Source organism: Hibiscus syriacus, unplaced genomic scaffold (genome assembly GCF_006381635.1).
Source record: "Hibiscus syriacus cultivar Baekdansim isolate YM2019G1 unplaced genomic scaffold, ASM638163v2 tig00116971_pilon, whole genome shotgun sequence".
NCBI lineage: Eukaryota > Viridiplantae > Streptophyta > Magnoliopsida > Malvales > Malvaceae > Hibiscus > Hibiscus syriacus.
The window spans coordinates 566,353-590,929 of record NW_024063495.1 but is presented as its reverse complement, the minus strand read 5'-3'; the positions used below and the strand labels follow the sequence as shown (position 1 = coordinate 590,929).

Here is a 24,577-nt window from a genome sequence, read left to right as displayed (position 1 = left end):
AGAATCTCAAGGAGGATACTTTTGGAGTGGCATGAAGAAGAATATTTTAGATTTTGTGGCGAGGTGTCTGACTTGTCAACAGGTTAAGGCAGAGCACCAATATCCATCGGGACTATTGCAGTCTATTAAGATTCTTGAGTAGAAGTGGGAGTGTATTATGATAGACTTCGTTAGTAGTATTCCTCTGACTCCTTCCAAAAAGAATTTTGTTTGGGTGATTATGGATCTACTCACCAAGTTAGCTCATTTTATTCCTGTTTCAGTTAATTATTCTTTAGATAAATTGGCTAAATTGTATATATCTGAGATCGTTAGACTCTACTGTTCTATTGTCGATAAGCGATCCGAAGTTTACTTCTAGGTTCTGGAAAGCTTTACACGAGGCTCTGGGTACTCGTTTGAATTTCAGTACAACTTTTCACCCGTAGACTGATGGTCAGTCTGAGCGAGTGATTCAGGTGCTAAAGGATATGTTGCGGGGTTGTGTGATTGACTTTCGTGGTAGTTGGGATGATTTATTGCCTTTAGTCGAGTTCGCTTACAATAACAGTTACCAGGAAGGTCTTTGTATGATACCACATGAGTCTCTATATGGATGTCAATGTCGTACTCCTATCTTTTAGACCGAGTTGCATAATAAGAAGACATTGGGTCCAGGGCTAGTTTAAGACACTGAAGATACTATCAGATTGATCTGTGATTGCCTGAGAGAGACGTTTGATAGGAAAAAATCTTATACAGATCACCGACGGAAGGATATCGAGTTTGAGGTTGGGGATCAAGTATTTATGAAAGTATCTCCATGGAATAAAGTATTGAGATTTGGACGTAAGGGTAAATTGAGCCCGAGATTTATTGGGAAATATCGTATTCTGAAGAAAGTCGGACCTATTGCTTATTAGTTTGAGTTGCCTCCCCAGCTCAATCGCAGTCATAATGATTTCCATGCATCCATGTTGAGGCGATATCGTCCAAATCCATGCCACATTATTCAAATTGAGGAGGTAGAGTTGAGGCCTGATTTGACTTATGAGGAGGAGCATGTTTATATTTTAGATCGAGATGAGAGAGTTCTTCAGAATAGGCATATTCTAAATGTTAAAGTTCAATTGAGTAACTGTGGCCTCTCATAAGCTACTTGGGAGACATTGGAGTCGATTGAAGCTTAGTTTCCACATCTTTTTCCATCAGGTAAATTTCTAGAACGAAATTTCTTTTAAGGGGGAGAGTTGTTACACCCCAACTTAGAGTCTAAACATTTTTTAAAATTCTTCCGAGGACTAAATTGAAATTTAACTAAATTCATGAGCCAAAGTGAAATTTTGATTAAACTTAGATCCAAATTTAGAAAGTATAAAAATTGGAGAACCTATAGTGTATTTTTACCATTTTCTTTTTTAGGGATTATATAACCCCCTAATCTGGAAAACTTCCTCATTTGGAAACCTTATTTTTTCTCTCTTCAAGCTTTCATCTTTTAGCAAAGAAACTTCAATCGTCGTTTCGTCGTCGACCGTTACTCCGTTTTTTACACCTCTTGCACCATCGTGTTCCTTGAGTCGTCCCGAGTCCACCGGTGTCTAATTTGTCTCAGTTGCTTCCGGTGTGTGTGAGGGGGTGAGAAAGGCCAAGTTTTCAACGTTTCGAATTCAACGTCTTCGTTGTTCACCGTTGTGAACCGAGCTTGGTAAGTGTCTCAAAACCCCTTAAAAAGTACATAAAAAAAATTTCGGCTCATCAAAGCTCTACGCGCCGCCCCTACGCGTAGAAAAGTTCCACTGCCTGGTAGACTGCTTGATAGTAGGCCGACCGTACCTGCTTGCCCGACCCGACCCGTGACCGACCCAACCCAACCTGACCCAAACTGAACCGGTCAACCGTTGATCGTTAATCGACTGTTGACCGTTAACCAACCGTTGATCGTTGACCGACGTTGATTTTTTTCGAAAACTTTCATCGTAATGTTTTTCGACGTCTTGAGTCTGATTGCACGATACGTTTTGCCAAATTCTAACCCGAAAGCCCCGAATCGAGCCCATTAATATGAAAATGCTTAGTATTTTTAGCATTTTTGCTTATTTATTTGAGATTTGATTATGTAATTAATTCAATAATATATTTTTATGAAGGTACTTGTGTTTCATCTGATCAAGATTCGGTTAGATCCGGTGCTTCTCATCCGTTAGATCTGCACGGTCTACGTTCGTCGAGAGTTACTCATAAGTATCTGTAAATTGTTTAAATATGGATTATTATTATTAGTATTATTATTTGGATTATGATATAGATTTTTACGATTCGTAGGATCTAGCACTGCCGCTGATCGTGATTGGCATACTTAGTAGTAGGCCCGCTTATCAGACTACTCAGACCAGTACAAGTGTGTTTCCTGATTGTGTTACATTACTGTTTTAAACTGTTCATCTGAACTATTTTAGATTTATGATAATACTGAATATTTTTAAGACACGATACTTGATTTTCTTAATATTATTTATCTGATATATGATTTATTGTACATTTCTGACATGATCTTTGATTTTTGTATTTTGTATCTGATTTATGAGTTTGTAATATTTTAATGTTTTACTGAATTAAACTACCGTTTTCACTGGAATACATACATGTTTATTACTATCATTGGGGTATTATTGGAGGAAGTATCTCAGGCCTAGTCTATGACTTGTAAGTCCTTACCGTAGGCTCCTCGACTTTGTGCTCAGGGTAAATCCTTACTGCATGCTCCTCGACTTTGTGCTCAGGATAAGTTCTTATCGCAGGAGCCTCAGCTTTGTGCTCAGGGTATGTCCTTATCGCATGTCCTTATGCTATGTGTATAAGGCCCTTACCAGTTGTACAGGTAGGTGTATGGTTCTGGGGAACCTACACATTCTTGTGATAGAATGGGGGTAGTGTTCATATTTTTAAAACATGTTTGATAAACTGATTTTATTGAATTATTTTATATGTATATTTTTATACACCGTAAGGAGCACAATGAGAGTTTTAGCTCATTCTGTAAATTTTAACCTTTTTAGATAGTACAAACTGTAGGCTAGCAAACTTGGCATCATGAGAACCACTACTCCTATTTTTGTATGACTATATATCTTTATATACATTTTTGTTAACCGTCTCGATATATTTGTACTACCGGTATTTTGCTATGTATATATTTTATACAGTTTTTCTGATACATATATATATTGATATATAGACGTTTATCGTATGAACTTTTCTTATGACTAATTTCATATTATAATGTATATAGATTTAAATGTTATTTTAAATATGAAAATAAATTTTTGAATAAGATATGTAACCATCTAGATTTGGGCATAACATCCAAGTCGGGTTTAGGGGGTTATATTATAAATTAGTATTACATGTCACTTTGGCATCAACTAAGAGTAAATTAAAAAAAAATATTAGAGCTAATTGTCTAAGAGTTACAATTTTAAATTAGTTCTTACATTTTAAAATATTATATATTAATTTTTATTTTAAACTAGTTTTTTATATTTTTAAATATTCTATTTCAGTTTTCAAACTATCAATATCATTTTGTTTTGAGTATTCTATTAATGTGTCTTTAATTTTATTGATTTAAAAAAACTTAATATATTTTTAAAAGTCTTGAAAATTAAACTCATGACCTCCTAAAAACATATTAATTCTTTAATTAATAAAGTTAAAAAAATATTAACTAACAAATCAAAATAGAATAATATCAATGATTTAAAGATTGATATAGAGTATTTTAAAGTCTATGGATTAATTTAGAAGAGGGTTGTAATTTGAGGATATATTATGCAATTATTTCATAATATTATTAAAAATATATATTTCTTATGTTTTCATACTATTAAACAAAGTTTTAATAACATAAAAAAACATCAATTTAGAATTAAGCATATGATCATAAATAATTTTTTGTAATTATTTTTATATAAAATATGTTCCACGTCATAAATGTGAGAAACTCTAATAATATCAATAAACTTCAATTAAATTCGGACATTCAAATTTATAATTTAAAAAATCAAAATATAATGGATAACTTATATTTAAATTTAACATAAATAAATTAAATTTAAAAAAATTAACAATATTACGAATTAGAGTTTAATTCTAAGTCAAACACCTAGGATAAAGATTAAAGGGACTCAAATCATAATTAAACCTTTCGAAAATAAGCATACAAAAAAATCGTATACTATATTATAATTAAAAACACACACATTTACCAATAACTAGTTGGAGTTAGTGTTTAATTCTGACATTTACTAATATAATAAATTAAGTCATTTTTGCAGTAATTGATTTGAATTAATCTATTAATATATCAATACAAGTGATTAATTAAAAACACACAACGTTTACTCTACTATTTCCCCATTCTTCCTCGGCCAAATCCCAGAAAGCAAACAACAGAGAGTTAATAATGTCGGACGAAGAGCACCATTTTGAGTCCAAGGCCGACGCCGGCGCCTCCAAAACCTACCCCCAACAAGCCGGTACCATCCGCAAGAACGGCTACATCGTCATCAAGAACCGTCCTTGCAAGGTATCGTCTTTATTTTTGAACGATCTCTATGATATTACCGTAAAAATGATCTTGGAATTATCTTTTGGATTTTGGTTTTTTGTTTTGTTTTTTGTAATTTGCATTGAGATTTGAGATTCTGATGGTTCAGATCTGTTTCTTTTAGTTATTTCAGTGGTTGGGTAGTTGAAATCTATATTTTTCGTGGATTTTTACTCTTTTTTTTTTTGATGAAGTGAAAAGTAACGTTTTTCGTTTAATGGAATTGGAATTGGATTTGATTTTGCTTTTTTATTGTTTTTTCTTTTGCTTTGTTGTAGCTTTCGTTAAAGCAAAAGCACCCAAAACAAAAGAGCAAACATTTAGAGTCTTTAGTATTGAGAAATTTATGATTTTTGAATGATTCTTCTGATGATGAACAAGTTGATGATATGGCTTGTGATCTATTAGTGCTGACTGTGATTATTAAGAAACTATAAATTTTGAATGATTCTTCTGATGATGAGCAAACTGATGATATGGCATACAATAATTTTGTGCTGACTGTTGATTTGGACCCTACGATTGTTATTTTGATTTGGGTGATAATGATTTGCAAAGGTTAGATTTTGAAAATTTAGCTAACTTTCTCACATAGCATTGGGAATTTGACAGGTTGTTGAAGTTTCCACCTCCAAGACTGGGAAACATGGACACGCTAAGTGTCACTTCGTCGGTTCCTTCTTCCCACAATTGTGATGTATGGATTGTTCTTATTCTGGTTTTAACTTTAATCTGTTATGTAATTGAATTGTGTTAATGGATAATTTTGTTTGTTTCTGATAGGTTCCACATGTCAATCGTATTGACTACCAGTTGATTGACATCTCTGAGGATGGGTTTGTAAGTTCATTTTGCCTACTTTTTGCTTGATGTTCTTTTTTATTTTGTGTTTTTGTTTCTCCTAAACTAGTTAAATATTTCAGGTGAGCTTGCTTACTAATAGCGGAGACGCTAAGGATGATCTGAGGCTCTCGACTGATGAGAGCTTGTTGAGACAAGTCAACTATCTTTTGACTCATGTTTTTTATATTGTTCCTTTTTAATGAAGTAGCTTTTTTCGTTTTATTTGTGTTACTGATTTGAGTTCTAAAAAAGCTAATTTCTTTGTTCTGCGATTCTGTCTAAGGTTGGCAGTTAGCTATTATTATCATATTTTCTTAGTGCAGTGCGATTCGTTCCCTTTGACCGCACGAGGGAGGCTTATGCCATTACTAATTTCTAGTTTTTGTATTAAAGAACAAGTTTTATGTTTTACTGATTTCAAACTTATCTTCTTTTGATTTCCCAGCCTCTTGACACAAGCATCCTGATTGAATCCTGAATTTCATTGGGTGTTTATAATCCTTTTAGCATGTTTGAACCAGCTGAAATTGTTTGTTCTTTTGTTTCTTATCATAACTGCTGGATTTTGCATCTCTTTTGCACTGTGTACTTATATGATTGTGTTTCTCTTTAACACTGTGTACTTATACGCTTGTGTTTCTCTTTTGCACTGTGTACTTATATGATTGTGTTTCTCTTTTGCACTGTGTACTTATACGCTTGTGTTTCTCTTTTGTACTGTATGTATACGATTGCATCTCTCTTGCACTGTGTGCTTATACGCCTGCATCTCTTTTGCACTGTGTACTTAAACGGTTGCATTTCTCAATATTTCCCGTTGTGGTGTGTATATTAGGATTGATACCTGTTCCATCCATGAATCCGTGGGTGTGTCATTGCCTCAGGAAGACGGAAGTTATATTTTGTATTAACGCTTCTTCATATCCCGTACGAACTTGCATCCGATAGGCGATAATACCTTTTTTTTCTTGACTGCAGATCAAGGAAGGTTTTGCGGAGGGAAAAGACCTTGTTGTCTCTGTGATGTCCGCGATGGGGGAGGAGCAGATTTGTGCACCCAAGGACATTGGTCCAAAGTAGTTTGAGATTGATGATTTGCTGCCTGTTATTGCAAAACTTAAATTTAAAGATTTTTGTTAAGAACTTTGAATAGTTTGCCTCTCCAAGATTTGGGAGTATAAATGCTGTTTGGATCACTTTTTTTTTTTTTTTTAAGGTTTGGCATGGATACGAAAAAAACACCATTAATAGTTATTTGTTGTGCTGTGTTAAAACTGTTTCTCTTTTACAGGCCTTGGTTATCCTCTATGTCGCTTCGATTCTTCATTTTGCTTGAACTGAAGTAGGTAACCTATTCTACTGGCTTTTCCTTTTCCATTGAAGCCATTTTGTTTGACGATCGTAAATATGTAGGTGCAATCTTTCAAATATATGAAAACCTAGTTGAACAATCTTGGACCGCTACTGATCGTGTGGCTGGCCACTACTGATCGCGTGGCTGGCCTGGCCGCTACTGAATACTGATTGCTCTTGTTTCTATCATTCCCAGTTTCGTCTTCGCCTACAGCCTTTAGTTTCATCCAATGACTAATTGTTTCTCATTTCCCTTTATCTTTCTTCCTTTCACATTCTCTTTCGCCTTGTCGGAAAATAACAGTCATTGTCGCTCCCGATATAGGGTTCTCTATCTCTCTTTTATCGGAGTAGGAACTTTTTAAAGTTGGCTATGATTCTATCATCTTGCTCCACTGGTGCTCAATGATTATCTTAGGGTTTAAAGGTTTGATAAATGATTATATCCATATTTGTAATTGATTAATTCAAGCTCGATTTAGGCTCCGTTCATAATTAATTCTATAATTTTACATGATATTTTGCTCAAAAGAAAATAGGGGTGTACTGAAATAATAAATAATAAAAAAGAATACAAAAAATATTTAGATAAGGTCATGTATATGTACATCTCTCTCTTAAAAGGGTAAGTTCCTTAGACCATTTAACCATAATTTATTTTTGGGTAAACTACTTAAATGACTATTTGATTATGTCTTGGTGTTGATATGACCATTATACTTTCAATTTTAACAATATGATCACATAAATATTTAAATGGTTTTAATGTTTTACATGTTACAAATAAATGACATAGATGTGTTGTTATTTATTAATAACAAAAAATAGCATTCCAAAACATTCCATTTAACTACTAATTTGGAGTGATAATAAGGGTAGTATTTGTTCATAATCGTTTTTAATCATTGACATAGTACACATATATTACAGATGCAACTACTTAAACCCAATATTATAAGAAAAAATAACATTCCATTTAACTACTAAGACTGCTTGATGGGTCACTTATATACCTATTTTCAGTTAATTTTTCGGTCCAACTTACATGAATGATTGAAAGGCTTCATACCCGTTATCAAATTTTATGCTCTTACATAATAGACGTTTATTCAAGAGTTAAATATTTTTTTATTAATCTAATGCGATTACAAATAGTATATGTTTTAAAAAAATTCAATGAAAGCTCAAACACCTTTGTAATTTTTGGTGCTCAAACCTTTACTTCTATAGATAATAATCACCCCTTTAACCATTAAGGTAGCTTAGTTCGTACAAGAGTTAAATCATTTGACAAGTCTGATATGAGATGAAGTAAGATGACTTAGGTTGTTATAATTTATAAAACAAAAAAAAATTACGAATATTTTTAATTTCTCGAATTACAAAGTGTGAACTGCGAAAAAATATTTAAAGTTTATAGATAATTGTATAAGATGCCTCTAAATTATGATATTCATTCTAAATTGATCATTAAACTTTAAAATATTTTATTTCAATTCCTAAACTCTAACCATTATAAAGTAGTCCCTAAGATTTAAAACATCCTGTATCGATCCTCAAACTATTAGTATTATCCCATTTTAATCATTCTGTTAACTTTTCGTTAGCTTTACTAGTTACAAATAATAATCTATTTTTGAAGACCCTAGAAATTTAATTCTTGATGTTATAAAAAAAGGTATCGCGATCTTAACAAAAATTAAATTTTTAGAAAGCCATGTGTTCAATTTTCAGTACTTTTAGAAATAAATTAAATATTTTAGGAAGTTACGAGTTCAATTATTAGGATCTTCAAAAACTAGTAGAGTTAACGAGACATTAACATAAGGATCAAAATGAAATGATACAAATAATTTAAGATTTGATATAGAATATTTCAAAGCTTTGGGATAATTTAGAGTATGAATCTTAATTTAAGGGGTGATATAAAATATTCTAAAATGTAAGAACCAATTTACGATTGGGGTCATAATTTTAGGACATTATGTGCAATTAACTCTAAAGTTTAAATAGTGTGTATATATAAAGTAGATCTTAATTCAACATTTTAAAATATTTAAAAATTTCGAAATACAAAGGCTTGATATAGTCAACAACAACCCAACTATCATGAATAAATAAAACCACAAATATTTCAAATAAAAAAAATTAAATATTCCCCATAAATTTGAAGGTAAACTATACATTTAGTAGTTAAATTATTATTTTTATTTTATTTTGGTACCTAAACTTTATAATTTTTTAAAGTCATACTAAACGTTTAGTTTATATTTCATTTTGGTACCCTGCCATTAAAAACTTAACAGTGATGTTGACGTATCACCATAAAATAATACTATGTTATTATTGAAAAAATGTCACTTCATTTTTAACGATAGATATCAAATTGAAATAAAAAATAAACATTAGGTAAGATTTAAAAAAAATGAAAGTTTAGGTAATAAAACAAAAAGGTAATAGTTTATATATTAAACGTATAATTTATCCTAAAATTAAAGAAAGACGCTTGTAGTTGAATGCCAACCAATTTTTCATGCTATCAGGGCCGATCCTGACATTTTAAGGGTCATAGGCAAAATAAGAGATAAGGGCCCTTAAAAAATAACTTAAAATTCAAGAATAAATTTTGGCCAATAATAAGTGAACAGTGCCTTAAGTTTTAAAAAACAATGCAATCAAACAAAATTTTATTTAATCCTAATTATTCTAAAATAAATTAAGGCTTTTTCTAGCTTACGGTGTCAAATTATGAAAATTAAAGAATCTAGGGGTTCAAACCTAAAAATGTAGGCTCAAATATTAATTCTTTTTTATTTTAATTAATTATTGAATCGAATAACCGAAGTGGTCCCTCGAGCGTTTACGCGAGAGCCAACTCGAATTATCCCCTAAATTTAAAGACCAGTTTGAAATCTAAGCTAAAATGGAAGCTCTATTTAACTTATTTAATTATGTCAATATCAAAAATCGAATCGAAGTTCGGGGACATAATTGCATAAATGTTAAATTACTATGCTAAAATTAAACATGAAAATGGTTAAATTAAAATAAATAAAAAATTAAAGCTTAATTCGAAATAAAATAGAAGCGAATAGACTATTGACTAAAATACAAAACACGCACAACCTAAGGACCTAAACGAAATTAACCCAAAAAAATTAAAATCAGGCATAAAAAATGGAAAAATTACAAAACAACCTACATGACTAACATGTAAAAATATAGAATCCTAATGTCTAAACAACGAAAATTAAAGAAATTAACACTAGGACTAAAATTAAACGCACTTAAAATAAATAGACATAATTATAAACATGCAAACCGTGTAAAAGAATATGCGTAATACCGAAAATTGCTTCTTTCGTATTGCTCAGAAAAAATTGAGAGGAAAAACTCCCTTGATTACATTGACTGTGTAAAAGAAATGAGATGGGGAACCCTGTTTTTCTCCACACTTACAATCTTTTTTTTTTTGTTCTCTCCTCCTCCCTACCCCTGCTTTTGGTTATGTTTGTATCTCCAGTTTTTGCTCTCGTTTTTTGCTTTCCGACCTTGTTGATGAGCCTCTTTTTCTTTCTGTGTTTTCTGTTTTTTGGTCGAGAGCTCCCATTTAATATTGTTCTCCTTTGCTGTCCATAATACGCTGCCTCCACCTTAATTGTTTACTGATGGAATCTCTTTTATTTTACAAGGCATGGGTGTAGCATGAGTGGGTAATTAGTGGAGCATGGACAACAGTTGGGATATTAAAGAAATAGACAAATGATGGTGCAGGGTATGACCTCATTTTAAAAAAAAAATGATAGTGTTTAAATGAAACAAGATAAAAAGTTGAGAAGAATGTGACCCCTCCCAGATAGATTAAGAATCATGCTTTTCCTAGATTTTTTTTATGTGATTTTGTTGTTTGCGAAGTTAAAAAAATATTAGTGTTTAAATGAAACAAGATAAAAAGTTGAGAAGAATGTGACCCCTGCCTGCTATCATTTGAAATCATACATGGTGGATATGGTTAGATACAAACAGAGAATCATACAAATTTCATTAAAATAGAGATCAAAATCAAATATATTTTTTTGGCTTTTTTCACAGACAAAGAAACCAAGAACAAAGAATATGAACTCCCCAACAAAAGAATGCGGGAACAAAATATTCTCTTCTCTCTATTTTCCCCCATTAATTTCCCTAATATTTTCATTTGAATAATCCCATTTTTTTCTACTTGCTTTCCTTCCCATTTCAATCTTTCCGTTGATTTCGGTAGCTTCAGATTATTTTGTTTGAAAACCCCATTAGAATATGCCCTTTCTCCTTACATTTTCTTCTGCCATTGTTGCTACCAAATCAAACATTTACAGATATGCATATATATTCCATGCTACCGTTTTTTGATCTTTTCGTTTTCCCTTCTTTTTAAAGAAGCTGAAAGAGTGAAATTCAGTTCACAGCTGAGCTTCTAGAGTGTTTGTTGATTATTTATTCGGGTCGGGTTGGCGCCAAAAAAGCAAAAAAGGAGGAAAAACTTGGGGAGGGGGGGTCTTTGTGTTTTTCATCACATGATAAATAACCATTGATGGGTTGTGTGAGTTCGAAGCAGACGGTTTCGGTGACGCCTGCTTTCGACCACTCCGGATCTTTACGTGACAATGCAGGTGCCGCATGTAACTCCGGGGCCGATTCGGGTCGGTATCGGGTCGTGTTATCGGAGCTCGGGAAGAAGCGGAGCAGCGGCAGTAAGACGAAAAAAAGAGTAGTTATAATGGGGGTATGAGTGATTTGGGTAGTGCGTACGGACTGAGTGGGAGCGACTTGGGTGAGTCGGGTCGGGCGAGTTTGAGGTTGGGGAATTTACAGAAGTACATATAGGGTGAACACGTGGCAGCCGAGTGGCCTGCTTGGCTCAGTGCCGTCGCCGGTGAAGCTATCCACGGTTGGGTTCCACTCAAAGCTGACTCTTATCAGAAGCTTGAGAAGGTTTGGATTTTCTTCTTCCTTTTTATTTCGAATTTTCCATTAAATTTTGTCAGAAAATTGTTTGGCTTTTTATAATTATCATTATTTTCCATTTAAATTCTTTTATTTAGTTATTTTCTTGATGCCTATAGCACTGTAGTTTCACTTTCGTGAAAACTACCATTATTTACAAATATCTCTTGCACTTTGGAAAAATCAAAGCTTACATTACACTCTAAGTGGAAGCGATTTCATAGGGATCAAATCCGGACAATTAGGGGTGAGTATCCGATCGAGCTGAGTTGAATGTGTGAAGTTCAAGTTGAGTCATTTTCTTAAACCGAATCGAATTTTGCTCACCCTATAGACAACATGCCGACACTTGAACTCACAGTACAAGTTTTCACTAGACCAGTAGCTTGTTGGCATATCTATGTCCATAGTTACATAAATCGCTCAATAGCCCACGATCTACGTACTGTACTCTGCGATCTAAAATGTGGTACGAATGCTTTCCAGGTCGTTCCAAAATCGTCGGAGACGAAAAAAGTTGAAGCTTTCTTCGTAGATCTACTTTGATAGACCCATTTTTAGGAGAAACTAACATTGGATCTGAAACAAGGGTGAGGAAACGCTTCGAGTAACATCTCTCTTTTAATTCCGATACCGGCGTACGGTGACGCCGTCGATGACGCGACGGAAAACCCACCAAAATCTAGGCGCCGATTGTATCTCCCTCTCTTTCTCTCTCTCAAAACTGAGAAATGAAATAAAATGAAAATAAGCTTGTTTTGGCTTATATATATATATATTAAGCAAAACGCAATCGTTTTGGTTTTTCTTCATTTTCGTGTTTCTGGTTAAGGGTAAATATCTGTTTAAATCCTTACTTTTTTATGTGTTATTTAAGTTATTAAGGAAGTTTTAATTGCTTTTATTTTATTCCTACTATTTCTAGTTACTTATAAAATTTGATGTAGAAAAATAAAATAACAACCTAAGAAACGATAATGAGTCTATCCCTCGTACCGAATTTTAGGGACCTAACGAATTGCGATCCCGTAAGGAAAATAGACTGAGGGCGACATAGCTTTTAACATTTAAGGTACATTTAGAGAATCACAACTTATTAGTCTTGTCCGCATATATACTAATCGAATATATACAAGTGTGAGTGCGGCATGGTTTATTCATTTATTTCCATTTTTTTTCGATCTTCAAATTGTTCAACATGGTCTTGATATTCCACACCATTCCTGATATTTGATCTAATGATCTTGTACCATTTCAACTGGTTAAACGGATAGGACAAGGTACGTATAGCACTGTTTTCCGAGCTCGAGATATTGAGAGTGGAAGGATAGTTGCACTAAAGAAGGTGCGGTTCGACAATTTTGAGCCTGAGTGTCCGATTCATGGCAAGGGAGATACTGATTCTTCGAAGGCTTGACCATCCAAACATCATAAAATTGGATGGGATAGTTACTTCCCGAATGTCGTGTAGCTTATACCTTGTGTTTGAGTACATGGAACATGATATCACTGGACTTTTGTCTTGTCCTGACATTAAGTTCAGCGAGCCACAGGTTTGTTCCCCTTGCCTCTGTGTCTAAGGTCAGTCTAATGTTCTACAAAGGCATGTATATTGAAGACATATTAATTATATGTTTTTCTTCTCCACATATACATTTAGCTCATTATATTGGATTGAATCAATAGTCCTTGGAATGCAAATTGCAGTATATACGTATTCGGAATACAAAAACCTGAATGTTTTTTCCCCAGAAACTCAAAGATGAATGCATTATAACGTGAGAAAACTAGTGATACATTCACATGCCTTAAATGGATAGAAAGATGCATCTTTAACAATGAAAATGATTTTGTTTTGTAGATTAAATGCTATATGAAGCAGTTGTTATCTGGACTTGACCACTGCCATTCACGGGGTATAATTCACCGGGACATTAAAGGATCAAATCTCCTTGTAAATAATGAAGGAATCCTAAAAATGGCTGATTTTGGTTTGCCGAAGTTCTATGGTTCTGGGTGCAGGCAACCATTAACAAGTCGTGTTGTAACCTTATGGCATCGTCCCCCAGAACTTTTGTTGGGTTCTACAGATTATACTGCAGCTGTGGATCTTTGGAGTGTTGGCTGTGTATTCTCTGAACTTCTCCTCAGGAAACCTATCCTTCAAGGCAGAACAGAGGTAAGCACCTTGCTAAAGTACACCTTTTATGGGATATTTGTCTTAGTGGTTTAAATTTCGAATCTCAACAAAGAATATTTATGGATCTTTTAAAAAGAAAACAAAGATCGGTTTCATTGGAAATGACTTGTATTACTGAGAATGAGATGAGCCTCTAGAGTAATTAATTCCTCGTATACAATGAATCAGTTTTGCTGCCGAAAGACAACTCTGGAAATGCCAGTCTTATGTATTTGTTTATATAGTATTTCTTTTGAGATTGTTTCCTGGTGCTACTGTACCAATCTTTGTAGTTTAATTCAAAAATTCTATACAAGAGTGCTTTATCTGATGACCATTGCTTCACTTCAATTGCTTCACTTCAATTGCTTCGTTGTTTACTGGTGGTCCTTGAGATGATTTCTTGTTTATGGTGTTCTTGTACAGGTTGAACAATTGCATAAGATTTTCAAGCTCTGTGGATCCCCACCAGATGATTACTGGAAAAAAGCCAGATTACCTCATGCAACTATATTCAAGCCACAACAACCTTATGATAGTAGTCTCCGGGACACTTTTAAAGATTTACCGGTTACTGCTGTGAACCTAATAGAAACTTTGCTTTCAGTGGAGCCATACAAGCGTGACACTGCTTCCTCGGCTCTTGCTTCAGAGGTAATTATGCCTGGCACCATGATCATTTCTCATATCACAAACATCTAACGTGATATTAATTGACTTTAGGTGTAGCACCCCCAACTTGAATTGTATGCTACCACAAATACCAAATTTAATTAAAAGCTTTAGACTAACTAAAACATCCTATATGTAGGCCCTGTGCTAACCACCGAAACAAAGGGCCTCGTACGACATAGACAAGAAATCTTGTGGGAATAAATAACCGATTATTTTAACAAATCGGGGAACACTGAAGCAGGGATACATGATAACCCCATTTGTGTCTATGCTGCTACTTTGACTGACATGGACACTAGACGTATTATGGTGATTTCAGTTCTAGCAGTAGATGGTTTCTGGTATGTAATGGATGGAGAATTTGCACTTCTTGTTATTGTTAAGCAGCAGTGGATCGTTTAGGCTTACTTCTGTTTAAAAAATGTGTCTCCACTGTTCTTATGTTAACATTGTGTAGCATTAATCCGTAGTGTAGCAACAAACAACCCGAACTCTGATACCATGTTAAGGATCCATTATAAATTGTATAAGGCATATGTAGAGAGGGTATTGTAAAGGCTGAACTGAACAAACTAAACTAATGTGAAAAAGACCTATTAAAATCTTTAATAAACTCCGCATGTGAAGTAGTTTTGTAACACCCCCAACCCATACCCGACCCGGATATGAGTCAGAGATACTACATTGACTTTAAAACACCCTCTTAATAAATAATAGTAAAATATTGGGACTTGTATTAAGAAAATACAATAATATACATACTGTAATATAAGTTTACAAAAATATTCAGAGCATACACAACTTAACTCTTTAATTACATGCCAACTGCTATTTACATAACAAAATAACCTATTGATAAGTTGCTTCTGATCTGATGGTTGCAGGAGTAATACTGTCAAGCTGCTTCACCTGTCTCTTCTATTTTCCTCGGATCCTACGTGTGAAACACTCACACGCTAAGTCATCGACTTAGTGAGGCAACAATAATAAGGCAATGTATTGTAATGAATATGTCAGGATCATATGAGATGAGATGCAAACATGTAACTAATCAATGTAGTATACTTTAACAATATCCATACCTGTAAGCGTATGACTGTAACATTCATTATTCAGTATTAATAAGTTTATTGGCCCATGATAGCATATTGAGAACCTAAGGTATTTGAGTAATGTGAGGTTGTGCACTATGCTGTCACCACAGCTCGTATAAATGCACCGAAGTGCCCGTAGAATTGCACCGAAGTGCCCGTAGAATTGCACCGAAGTGCCCGTAGAATTTTGTCCATAAGGACCACGTAGAATCCTTTAAGAATCATATACATATACTATGGATCAAGTATGTGTCTTTCAAGACTTCACACATGTTCCAAAGGATATACATATGTCCTAAAGAACCGAGTATACCCTCTACCCTTGGCATGCCAACTATACCTATAGTTCTCATCTACATAACATGGGCTTATACATTTCCCGTAGTTCATATCGCGTAGACATAGTATTTCCATACCTTTAACACATAGGCATATCATTTACATACTTTTATCACATAGTGCATAGAACTTTTCTGCATATTCATGTCATGTAATACATATAAGATGAATTCATGTCATGTAATACATTTAATACAAATTCATGTCATGTATCATAATATGGAATGTAATCATGTGTCAAAATATGGAATCTAGACTTATCACAAGTCTAGAACTGATATACTACTGTATTCATGCTATGCATATGCACTCACCTATACTTCTTTGCCTTTTCCTCGATCGATCCTACTTGTAGATTGTTCCCGAACTCGAGTAGGCTCGGTATCTACATAAACATAATTTTTTAAGATGATCATCAGACGTCTGTGTCTTGAAATTAAGCTTTAATAGCTTACTAATTAAAAGAATTAATAGCTTAGTCTTGCTTTCTTTTCTTTCTTCTTCTTTTTCTCATGGGGGAATCGGTTCCCCCCCTGGGGTATCGATTCCCCTTAAGCAATCTGGAATTCATATACGATGAGGGGGTATCGGTTCCCCCTGGGGGTACCGATTCCCCTCTAGCATTCTGGAAATCATATTCGTTGAAGGGGTATCGGTTCCCCTTGAATGGGTACCGATTCCCCTAACCCAGAAATCCTATTTTTAGCCCGAAAATCATCTAATTTCAACTCAAACATACATATTTCAATCCCTTTACTACTCTTAGCTCTCATACACTTACTTAAACTAATTATTATCCATTAAATACCTCTAAAACTTAGAAATCTAATTCTCCATGTAGCATTTAAGAATCCAACTCAAATTCCAATATGTTCTAATTTGAATTCTAACCCCTCATACTCTTAATTAGCTTATTGACAAGTCAAAATTCTGATTCAAACATCAAAACCTCATCCATATCAAAATCTCATCTATAAACTCATTTTCCAAATCTATCTCTAAAACCCTAATCTTGTTGTTTTAATGTCATATAAGCTTTCCTTTAGCTTATATAACATCCAAGCTTTCATTTCCAATCATAAAACATCAAAGAAACTATCAAGTTCAGATTCTTACCTTAAATGCAAGCCCAACGTTGAGAGAAGGAAGAGAAGAAAATGAGGAAGAAGGGAAAGAAATGGGAGGTTCTGGAATACACGTGTTCTCATATACCCATAGCATTTATTTAATTAAAAATTCCCCTTGCAAATGACATTTGGTCCTCACCTTAATCTCATATTTACCAACCTTTATTTTTAAACTATATAATTGTTCTACTTTAATCACCAAATGTTGAAACTTTGCAAATTAATCACTAACCCGGCATGGAGGATGTTACAAATCTCTCCCCCTTAAGAAAATTCGTCCTCGAATTTTCATTGCACGAACAAATGAGGGTATTGATGTCGCATATCCTCTTCACGCTCCCACGGTGCTTCTTCTACTCTGTGATTCCTCCACAACACTTTGACCAAAGGAATGGTCTTGTTCCTCAATTGCTTAACTTCATGGGCTAAAATTTGAATCGGTTCTTCCTCATAAGTCAAGTCAGGACGAACTCAATCTCTTCTGGTGTCACGATATGAGAAGGGTCAGATCTATATCTTCGAAGCATTGAAACGTGAAAAACATCATGTATCTTTTCCATCTCAGGGGGTAAAACTAGCTGATATGCTACAGGTCCTACTCTCTTTACAATCTCATATGGTCCAATAAACCGAGGACTCAATTTTCCTTTCCGACCAAATCTCAACACCTTCTTCCATGGAGACACTTTTAAAAACACCTTATCTCCAACTTGAAATTCAATTTCTTTCCTTTTAAGATCAGAATAGGACTTTTGCCGATCAGAGGCCACTTTGAGGTTATGCTGAATTTCTCGAACTTTTTGTTCTACATCTTGAATTAAATCCGGACCAAGAACACTTCGGTCTTTGAGTTCATACCAATTTAATGGAGTACGACATTTTCTTCCATATAATGCTTCATAGGGAGCCATCTTGATACTCGAATGATAACTATTGTTGTAAGCGAACTCTGCCAGCGGTAAATACTTTTCCCATGATCCTTTAAATTCCATTACGCACGCTCTCAACATGTCTTCCAATATCTGAATAGTTCTCTCTGATTGCCCATCAGTCTGAGGATGAAAAGCCGTACTAAAGTTTAAACGAGTCCCCAACGCTCCATGCAAAGATTTCCAGAATCTAGAAGTGAATCGAGGGTCCCGATCAGAGACTATGGAAACATGTACTCCATGCAATCTAATAACTTCTCTAATATACAGCTCTGCATACTTTTCCATAGAGAAATCCGTTCTAACAGGGAGGAAATGCGCTGACTTAGTTAATCGATCAACAATTACCCAGATTGATTCTCTTTGTTCGGAGTCAAGGGTAACCCCGAAACAAAATCCATCGTAACATTTTCCCACTTCCATTGAGGAATTAAAAGCGGTTGCAATAATCCTGATGGAACTTGATGTTCGGCTTTGACTTGTTGACATATCAAACATTTAGACACAAATTCTGTGATGCTTCGCTTCATCCCTGACCACCAAAATCGATCCTTCAAATCCATATACATCTTGGTTCCACCCGGGTGCATCGTTAACGGACTGCAATGAGCCTCTGTTAATATTTCTTTCTTCAAGTCTTCATTGTCAGGTATTACAATTCTTCCTTTACAATATATATTTCCATCTGACTTAATCTCAAAGTCTTTAATCTCTTGATTCTTTACTTGCTCAATTCTTTTCAAACACATTTCATCTTTACCTTGCAATTCTCCTATTCGTTCCAACCATGCTGGTTTAAGGGTTAATTCTGCACAAAGACCACCGTCTCCCGTTAAAGATAATCTTGCATCCATAGCTCGTAAAGCTGCAAACGTCTTTCTACTCAGAGCATCTGCGACCACATTAGCCTTTCCGGGATGATAGTCAATTATCACATCGTAGTCCTTTAAGAACTCTACCCATCTACGTTGCCTCAAATTCAATTCTTTTTGAGTCATCAGGTACTTCAGGCTCTTATGATCCGTATATAAGTAACAACGTTCCCCATAAAGATAATGACGCCAAATCCTGAGAGCGAATACTACCGCAGCCATTTCTAAATCATGTGTGGGGTAATTCCTTTCATGTGTTTTCAACTGTCTCGATGCGTACGCTACCACTTTTCCTTCTTGCATTAGTACACACCCCAACCCGTTATGGGATGCGTCACTGTATACTACAAAATTCTTGCCAAATTCCGGTTGAACCAATATCGGAGTTTCCGTCAGAATTCTCTTTAAAGCTTCGAAACTTTCTTGACATTCGGAAGTCCAAACAAATGGTACGTTCTTTCTCATTAGCTTTGTTAGAGCAGCAGCACAATCATCGAAAAATTCTTAACGAATCTTCGATAGTAACCGGCAAGTCCCAGAAAACTCCGAACTTCAGACACATTCTTAGGAACTTCCCAATCCATTATAGCTTTAACTTTCTGAGGGTCTACTCTAATCCCAACTGCCGAGATCACATGCCCCAGGAAAATTACTTCCCTTAACCAGAACTCACATTTGGACAATTTGGCATACAACTTTTATCTTTTAAAATTTGCAAGACGATCTTCAGATGTGTGCTATGCTCTTCATGGGATTTCGAGTACACCAGTATGTCATCAATAAAGACAACAACAAACTGGTCCAAGTAGGGCTGAAAAATCCTGTTCATAAGATCCATGAAAGCAGCAGGTGCATTCGTTACTCCGAATGGCATTACTATGAATTCATAATGACCATATCTCGTTCTGAAAGCTGTCTTCGGAGTATCTTTCTCCTGGATCTTCAATTGATGATAACCCGAACGTAGATCGATCTTTGAAAATACCGAAGCTCCTTTTAGTTGATCAAACAAATCATCAATGCGCGGAAGGGGATACTTGTTCTTGATGGTCACCTTATTGAGCTGTCGATAGTCAATGCAAAGACGCATTGATCCATCCTTCTTTTTAACAAATAACACCGGAGCTCCCCAAGGCGATACACTTGGTTGGATAAATCCCTTCTCTAGCAATTCTTGTAATTGATGCTTTAACTCTTGCAATTCTTTCGGAGCCATTCGATAAGGTGCCATTGCAATCGGAGCTGTTCCCGGCATTATTTCTATTTGGAATTCTACCTCTCTATCCGGAGGTAATCCTGGCAATTCAGCAGGAAAAACATCAGGGAACTCTCGAACTATTGGAATTTCCTCTAACTTTTTCTCTTGAGCTCTTGAATCAATCACATTTGCCAGAAAACCCTGACATCCTTGTAGCAATAATTTCTTGGCAGACATCATTGATATTACATTGCTAACGGATTAAACTTTTCACTGTTCACACTTATCTCTATTCCGTCTGGACTTTTCAGAGTTACCTTTTTCAATCTGCAACTAACATCTCCATAATACCGAAACAACCGATCCATTCCCAGAATCACTTCAAACTCGTCAAAGGGTAATTCCATCAGATTAGCAGGGAATTCAATTCCCTGAATCTTTATGGGACACCCCTTACAAACTTTATTCACCCGGGCACTCTGGCCTAACGGAGTTGTTACTATATTCTCATTACTCGTAGCTTCTAAGGGAATCCCCAACTCCTTTACTAACTTACTTGTAATATAAGAATAATTAGAACCCGGATCAATCAGTACCAATACCAATTTATCATACAACTGAAAGTACCTGCTATAATATCAGGGTCATCACGGTCTTCACTTGTCTTTAGGTTGTATACTCGAGCAGTGGATCGAACTTCAGGTTGAGCAGAGAATTCAGACGGGTTCCTTCCTCTGCCTCTTCCTCGGCCTCTTTGTGAAAAGAACCAGCTCTTCCAGATGGTGCCGGCTCCCCAACCATCAAGGGACAGTCCCGGACAAAATGTCCAGCATCCCGCATCGAAAACAAGTCCCAGCTGCCATACGACACTCCCCATAATGATTTTTCCCGCAGTGCTCACAATGTTTCCTTTGACCCGGAGTAGATCTCCCAGCACCAGATTCTACTGACTGCGTCTGTCTAGGTCTTGCCTGACTTGCTCCCCTAGCAGACGATGCAACTGATTCTGATCTAGTTTGTGATCGAAATCCCGAGTCTCTTCCCCTTTTTGTTGGTGTTGAACCAGAATAAGTAGTCGTCCTCTTTGATGTCTGAACCCTTGAGTCCCCAAATCTTTCATTCTGAGCCCTTTCAAGAGCTTTTGCACGATTGATCACCTCCTGGAACGAGGACAAGTTTAATACTATCAACATTTCCTTAAGCCTAGGGCGCAAGCCCTCCACGAACCATTCGCAAGCATCTTTCTCAGTAGGCACAAGCTCGGCTACAAACCTGCTCAGCTTATTAAACTCACATTCGTACTCATACACAGAGCGGCTCATCTGCTTCAAACTCATAAATTCCTGCTTCATTTGGCGGATAAACTGATCCCCAATGTACTTGCTTTTAAATTCTTCTAAAAACAAAGACCAAGTCAACTGGTCGGTTGACATCCTCATGGTGACATTCGTCCACCATATCCTCGCCTGACCCCTTAGTAAAGACACAGCTCCATCTAATTTCTCCACTTCGGAACAGTGGAGACCATCTAACATGATTTTCAAATCATTCAACCAAAGATCCGCTGACACCGGACCTTCATCAGCTTCTCCCTTAAACTCGGGAGCTCCTAAACTTCTCAATTCTTTTGCTAGATTAATTCGTGGAGTTAGTGGAGCAGGAGGTTGAAGACGCGTCAGAATAGCGTCTAACGTTCTGAAGAACGTATCTTGATCTTGCACAGGCACTCCTTGAGATGCCTGTTCTTCACCTTGCCTGGCCAGGGCAGGTGAATTACTGCTTTCAGCATGTCTATCTTCTCCCGCTTCACTTCGGGAGCTATTATGTCCGGACATCTAATAAGAATATACACATTGTTCTATTAGCAAAACAGCATACTCATACTATACCAGATCAGAAGTTATCACCATTTGTTGGCATGTATTCCATTTAAAGACTCCATAGACTCTGGTTTATGCCTAGAATCGGCTAAACCATAGCTCTGATACCATTAAATGTAACACCCCCAACCCATACCCGACTCGGATATAAGTCAGAGATACTACATTGACTTTAAAACACCCTCTTAATAATAATAGTAAAATATTGGGACTTGTATTAAGAAATACAATAATACATACTGTAATATAAGTTTACAAAAATATTCAGAGCATACACAACTTAACTCTTTAATACATGCCAACTGCTATTTACATAACAAAAACCTACTGATAAGTTGCTTCTGATCTGATGGTTGCAGGAGTAATACTGTCAAGCTGCTTCACCTGTCTCTTCTATTTTCCTCGGATCCTACGTGTGAAACACTCACACGCTAAGTCATCGACTTAGTGAGGCAACAATAATAAGGCAATGTATTGTAATGAATATGTCAGGATCATATGAGATGAGATGCAAACATGTAACTAATCAATGTAGTATACTTTAACAATATCCATACCTGTAAGCGTATGACTGTAACATTCATTTCAGTATTAATAAGTTTATTGGCCCATGATAGCATATTGAGAACCTAAGGTATTTGAGTAATGTGAGGTTGTGCACTATGCTGTCACCACAGCTCGTATAAATGCACCGAAGTGCCCGTAGAATTGCACCGAAGTGCCCGTAGAATTGCACCGAAGTGCCCGTAGAATTTTGTCCATAAGGACCACGTAGAATCCTTTAAGATCATATACATAACTATGGATCAAGTATGTGTCTTTCAAGACTTCACACAGGTTCCAAAGGATATACATATGTCCTAAAGAACCGAGTATACCCTCTACCCTTGGCATGCCAACTATACCTATAGTTCTCATCTACAACATGGGCTTATACATTTCCCGTAGTTCATATCGCGTAGACATAGTATTTCCATACCTTTAACACATAGGCATATCATTTACATACTTTTATCACATAGTGCATAGAACTTTTCTGCATATTCATGTCATGTAATACATATAAGATGAATTCATGTCATGTAATACATTTAATACAAATTCATGTCATGTATCATAATATGGAATGTAATCATGTGTCAAAATATGGAATCTAGACTTATCACAAGTCTAGAACTGAATATACTACTGTATTCATGCTATGCATGCACTCACCTATACTTCTTTGCCTTTCCTCGATCGATCCTACTTGTAGATTGTTCCCGAACTCGAGTAGGCTCGGTATCTACATAAACATAATTTTTTTAAGATGATCATCAGACGTCTGTGTCTTGAAATTAAGCTTTAATAGCTTACTAATTAAAAGAATTAATAGCTTAGTCTTGCTTTCTTTTCTTTCTTCTTCTTTTCTCATGGGGGAATCGGTTCCCCCCCTGGGGTATCGATCCCTTAAGCAATCTGGAATTCATATACGATGAGGGGGTATCGGTTCCCCCCTGGGGGTACCGATTCCCCTCTAGCATTCTGGAAATCATATTCGTTGAAGGGTATCGGTTCCCCTTGAATGGGTACCGATTCCCTAACCAGAAATCCTATTTTAGCCCGAAATCATCTAATTCAACTCAAACATACATATTTCAATCCCTTTACTACTCTTAGCTCTCATACACTTAAACTAATTATTATCCATTAAATACCTCTAAAACTTAGAAATCTAATTCTCCATGTAGCATTTAAGAATCCAACTCAAATTCCAATATGTTCTAATTTGAATTCTAACCCCTCATACTTCTTAATTAGCTTATTGACAAGTCAAAATTCTGATTCAAACATCAAAACCTCATCCATATCAAATCTCATCTATAAACTCATTTTCCAAATCTATCTCTAAAACCCTAATCTTGTTGTTTAATGTCATATAAGCTTTCCTTTAGCTTATATAACATCCAAGCTTTCATTTCCAATCATAAAACATCAAAGAAACTATCAAGTTCAGATTCTTACCTTAAATGCAAGCCCAACGTTGAGAGAAGGAAGAGAAGAAAATGAGGAAGAAGGGAGAAGAAATGGGAGGTTCTGGAATACACGTGTTCTCATATACCCCATAGCATTTTATTTAATTAAAATTCCCCTTGCAAATGACCATTTGGTCCTCACCTTAATCTCATTTACCAACCTTTTTTTAAACTATATAATTGTTCTACTTTAATCACCAAATGTTGAAACTTTGCAAATTAATCACTAACCCGGCATGGAGGATGTTACAAGTTTGTTATGAAATTGTCTCATTTTTGTTGTTCTTAATATATCAGTTATACGCATGATTGTGCAGATCATATACTTTGAATTAGCTTAATTTCCATCAAGTGCAATATTCTGATTCTTATTTTACAATTTATAGTATTTCATGACAAAGCCTTACGCATTTGATCCATCAAGCTTGCCAGTATATCCACATAACAAAGAGTTAGATGCAAAACATCGTGAAGAGGCAAGGAGGTAAGAACTTTCTGA

The 24,577-nt window shown here is 35.4% G+C and overlaps 1 protein-coding gene and 1 pseudogene across 1 annotated transcript; both read left to right on the top strand.

The window, feature by feature from the left end:
* Positions 1-4,382: 4,382 nt before the first annotated feature.
* Positions 4,383-6,719, top strand: LOC120191911 (annotated as a pseudogene).
* Positions 6,720-11,650: 4,931 nt separating this feature from the next.
* LOC120191978 (protein IMPAIRED IN BABA-INDUCED STERILITY 1-like) lies at positions 11,651-24,566 on the top strand. The gene is made up of 5 exons (XM_039194831.1): positions 11,651-11,758; positions 13,041-13,323; positions 13,632-13,949; positions 14,376-14,603; positions 24,465-24,566. The coding sequence occupies exons 2-5, from the start codon at positions 13,153-13,155 to the stop codon at positions 24,564-24,566; spliced, it is 819 nt and encodes a 272-aa protein (XP_039050762.1). The 5' UTR covers positions 11,651-11,758; positions 13,041-13,152.
* Positions 24,567-24,577: the final 11 nt, after the last annotated feature.

Bases quoted from the DNA above. Each gene is read 5' to 3' on its own strand.
- LOC120191978 (XM_039194831.1), top strand. From the start codon at position 13,153: ATGGCAAGGGAGATACTGATTCTTCGAAGGCTTGACCATCCAAACATC. The intron at 13,324-13,631 runs GTTTGTTCCCCT...TTTGTTTTGTAG, and splicing joins TTAAGTTCAGCGAGCCACAG to ATTAAATGCTATATGAAGCA. The intron at 13,950-14,375 runs GTAAGCACCTTG...GTTCTTGTACAG, and splicing joins TCCTTCAAGGCAGAACAGAG to GTTGAACAATTGCATAAGAT.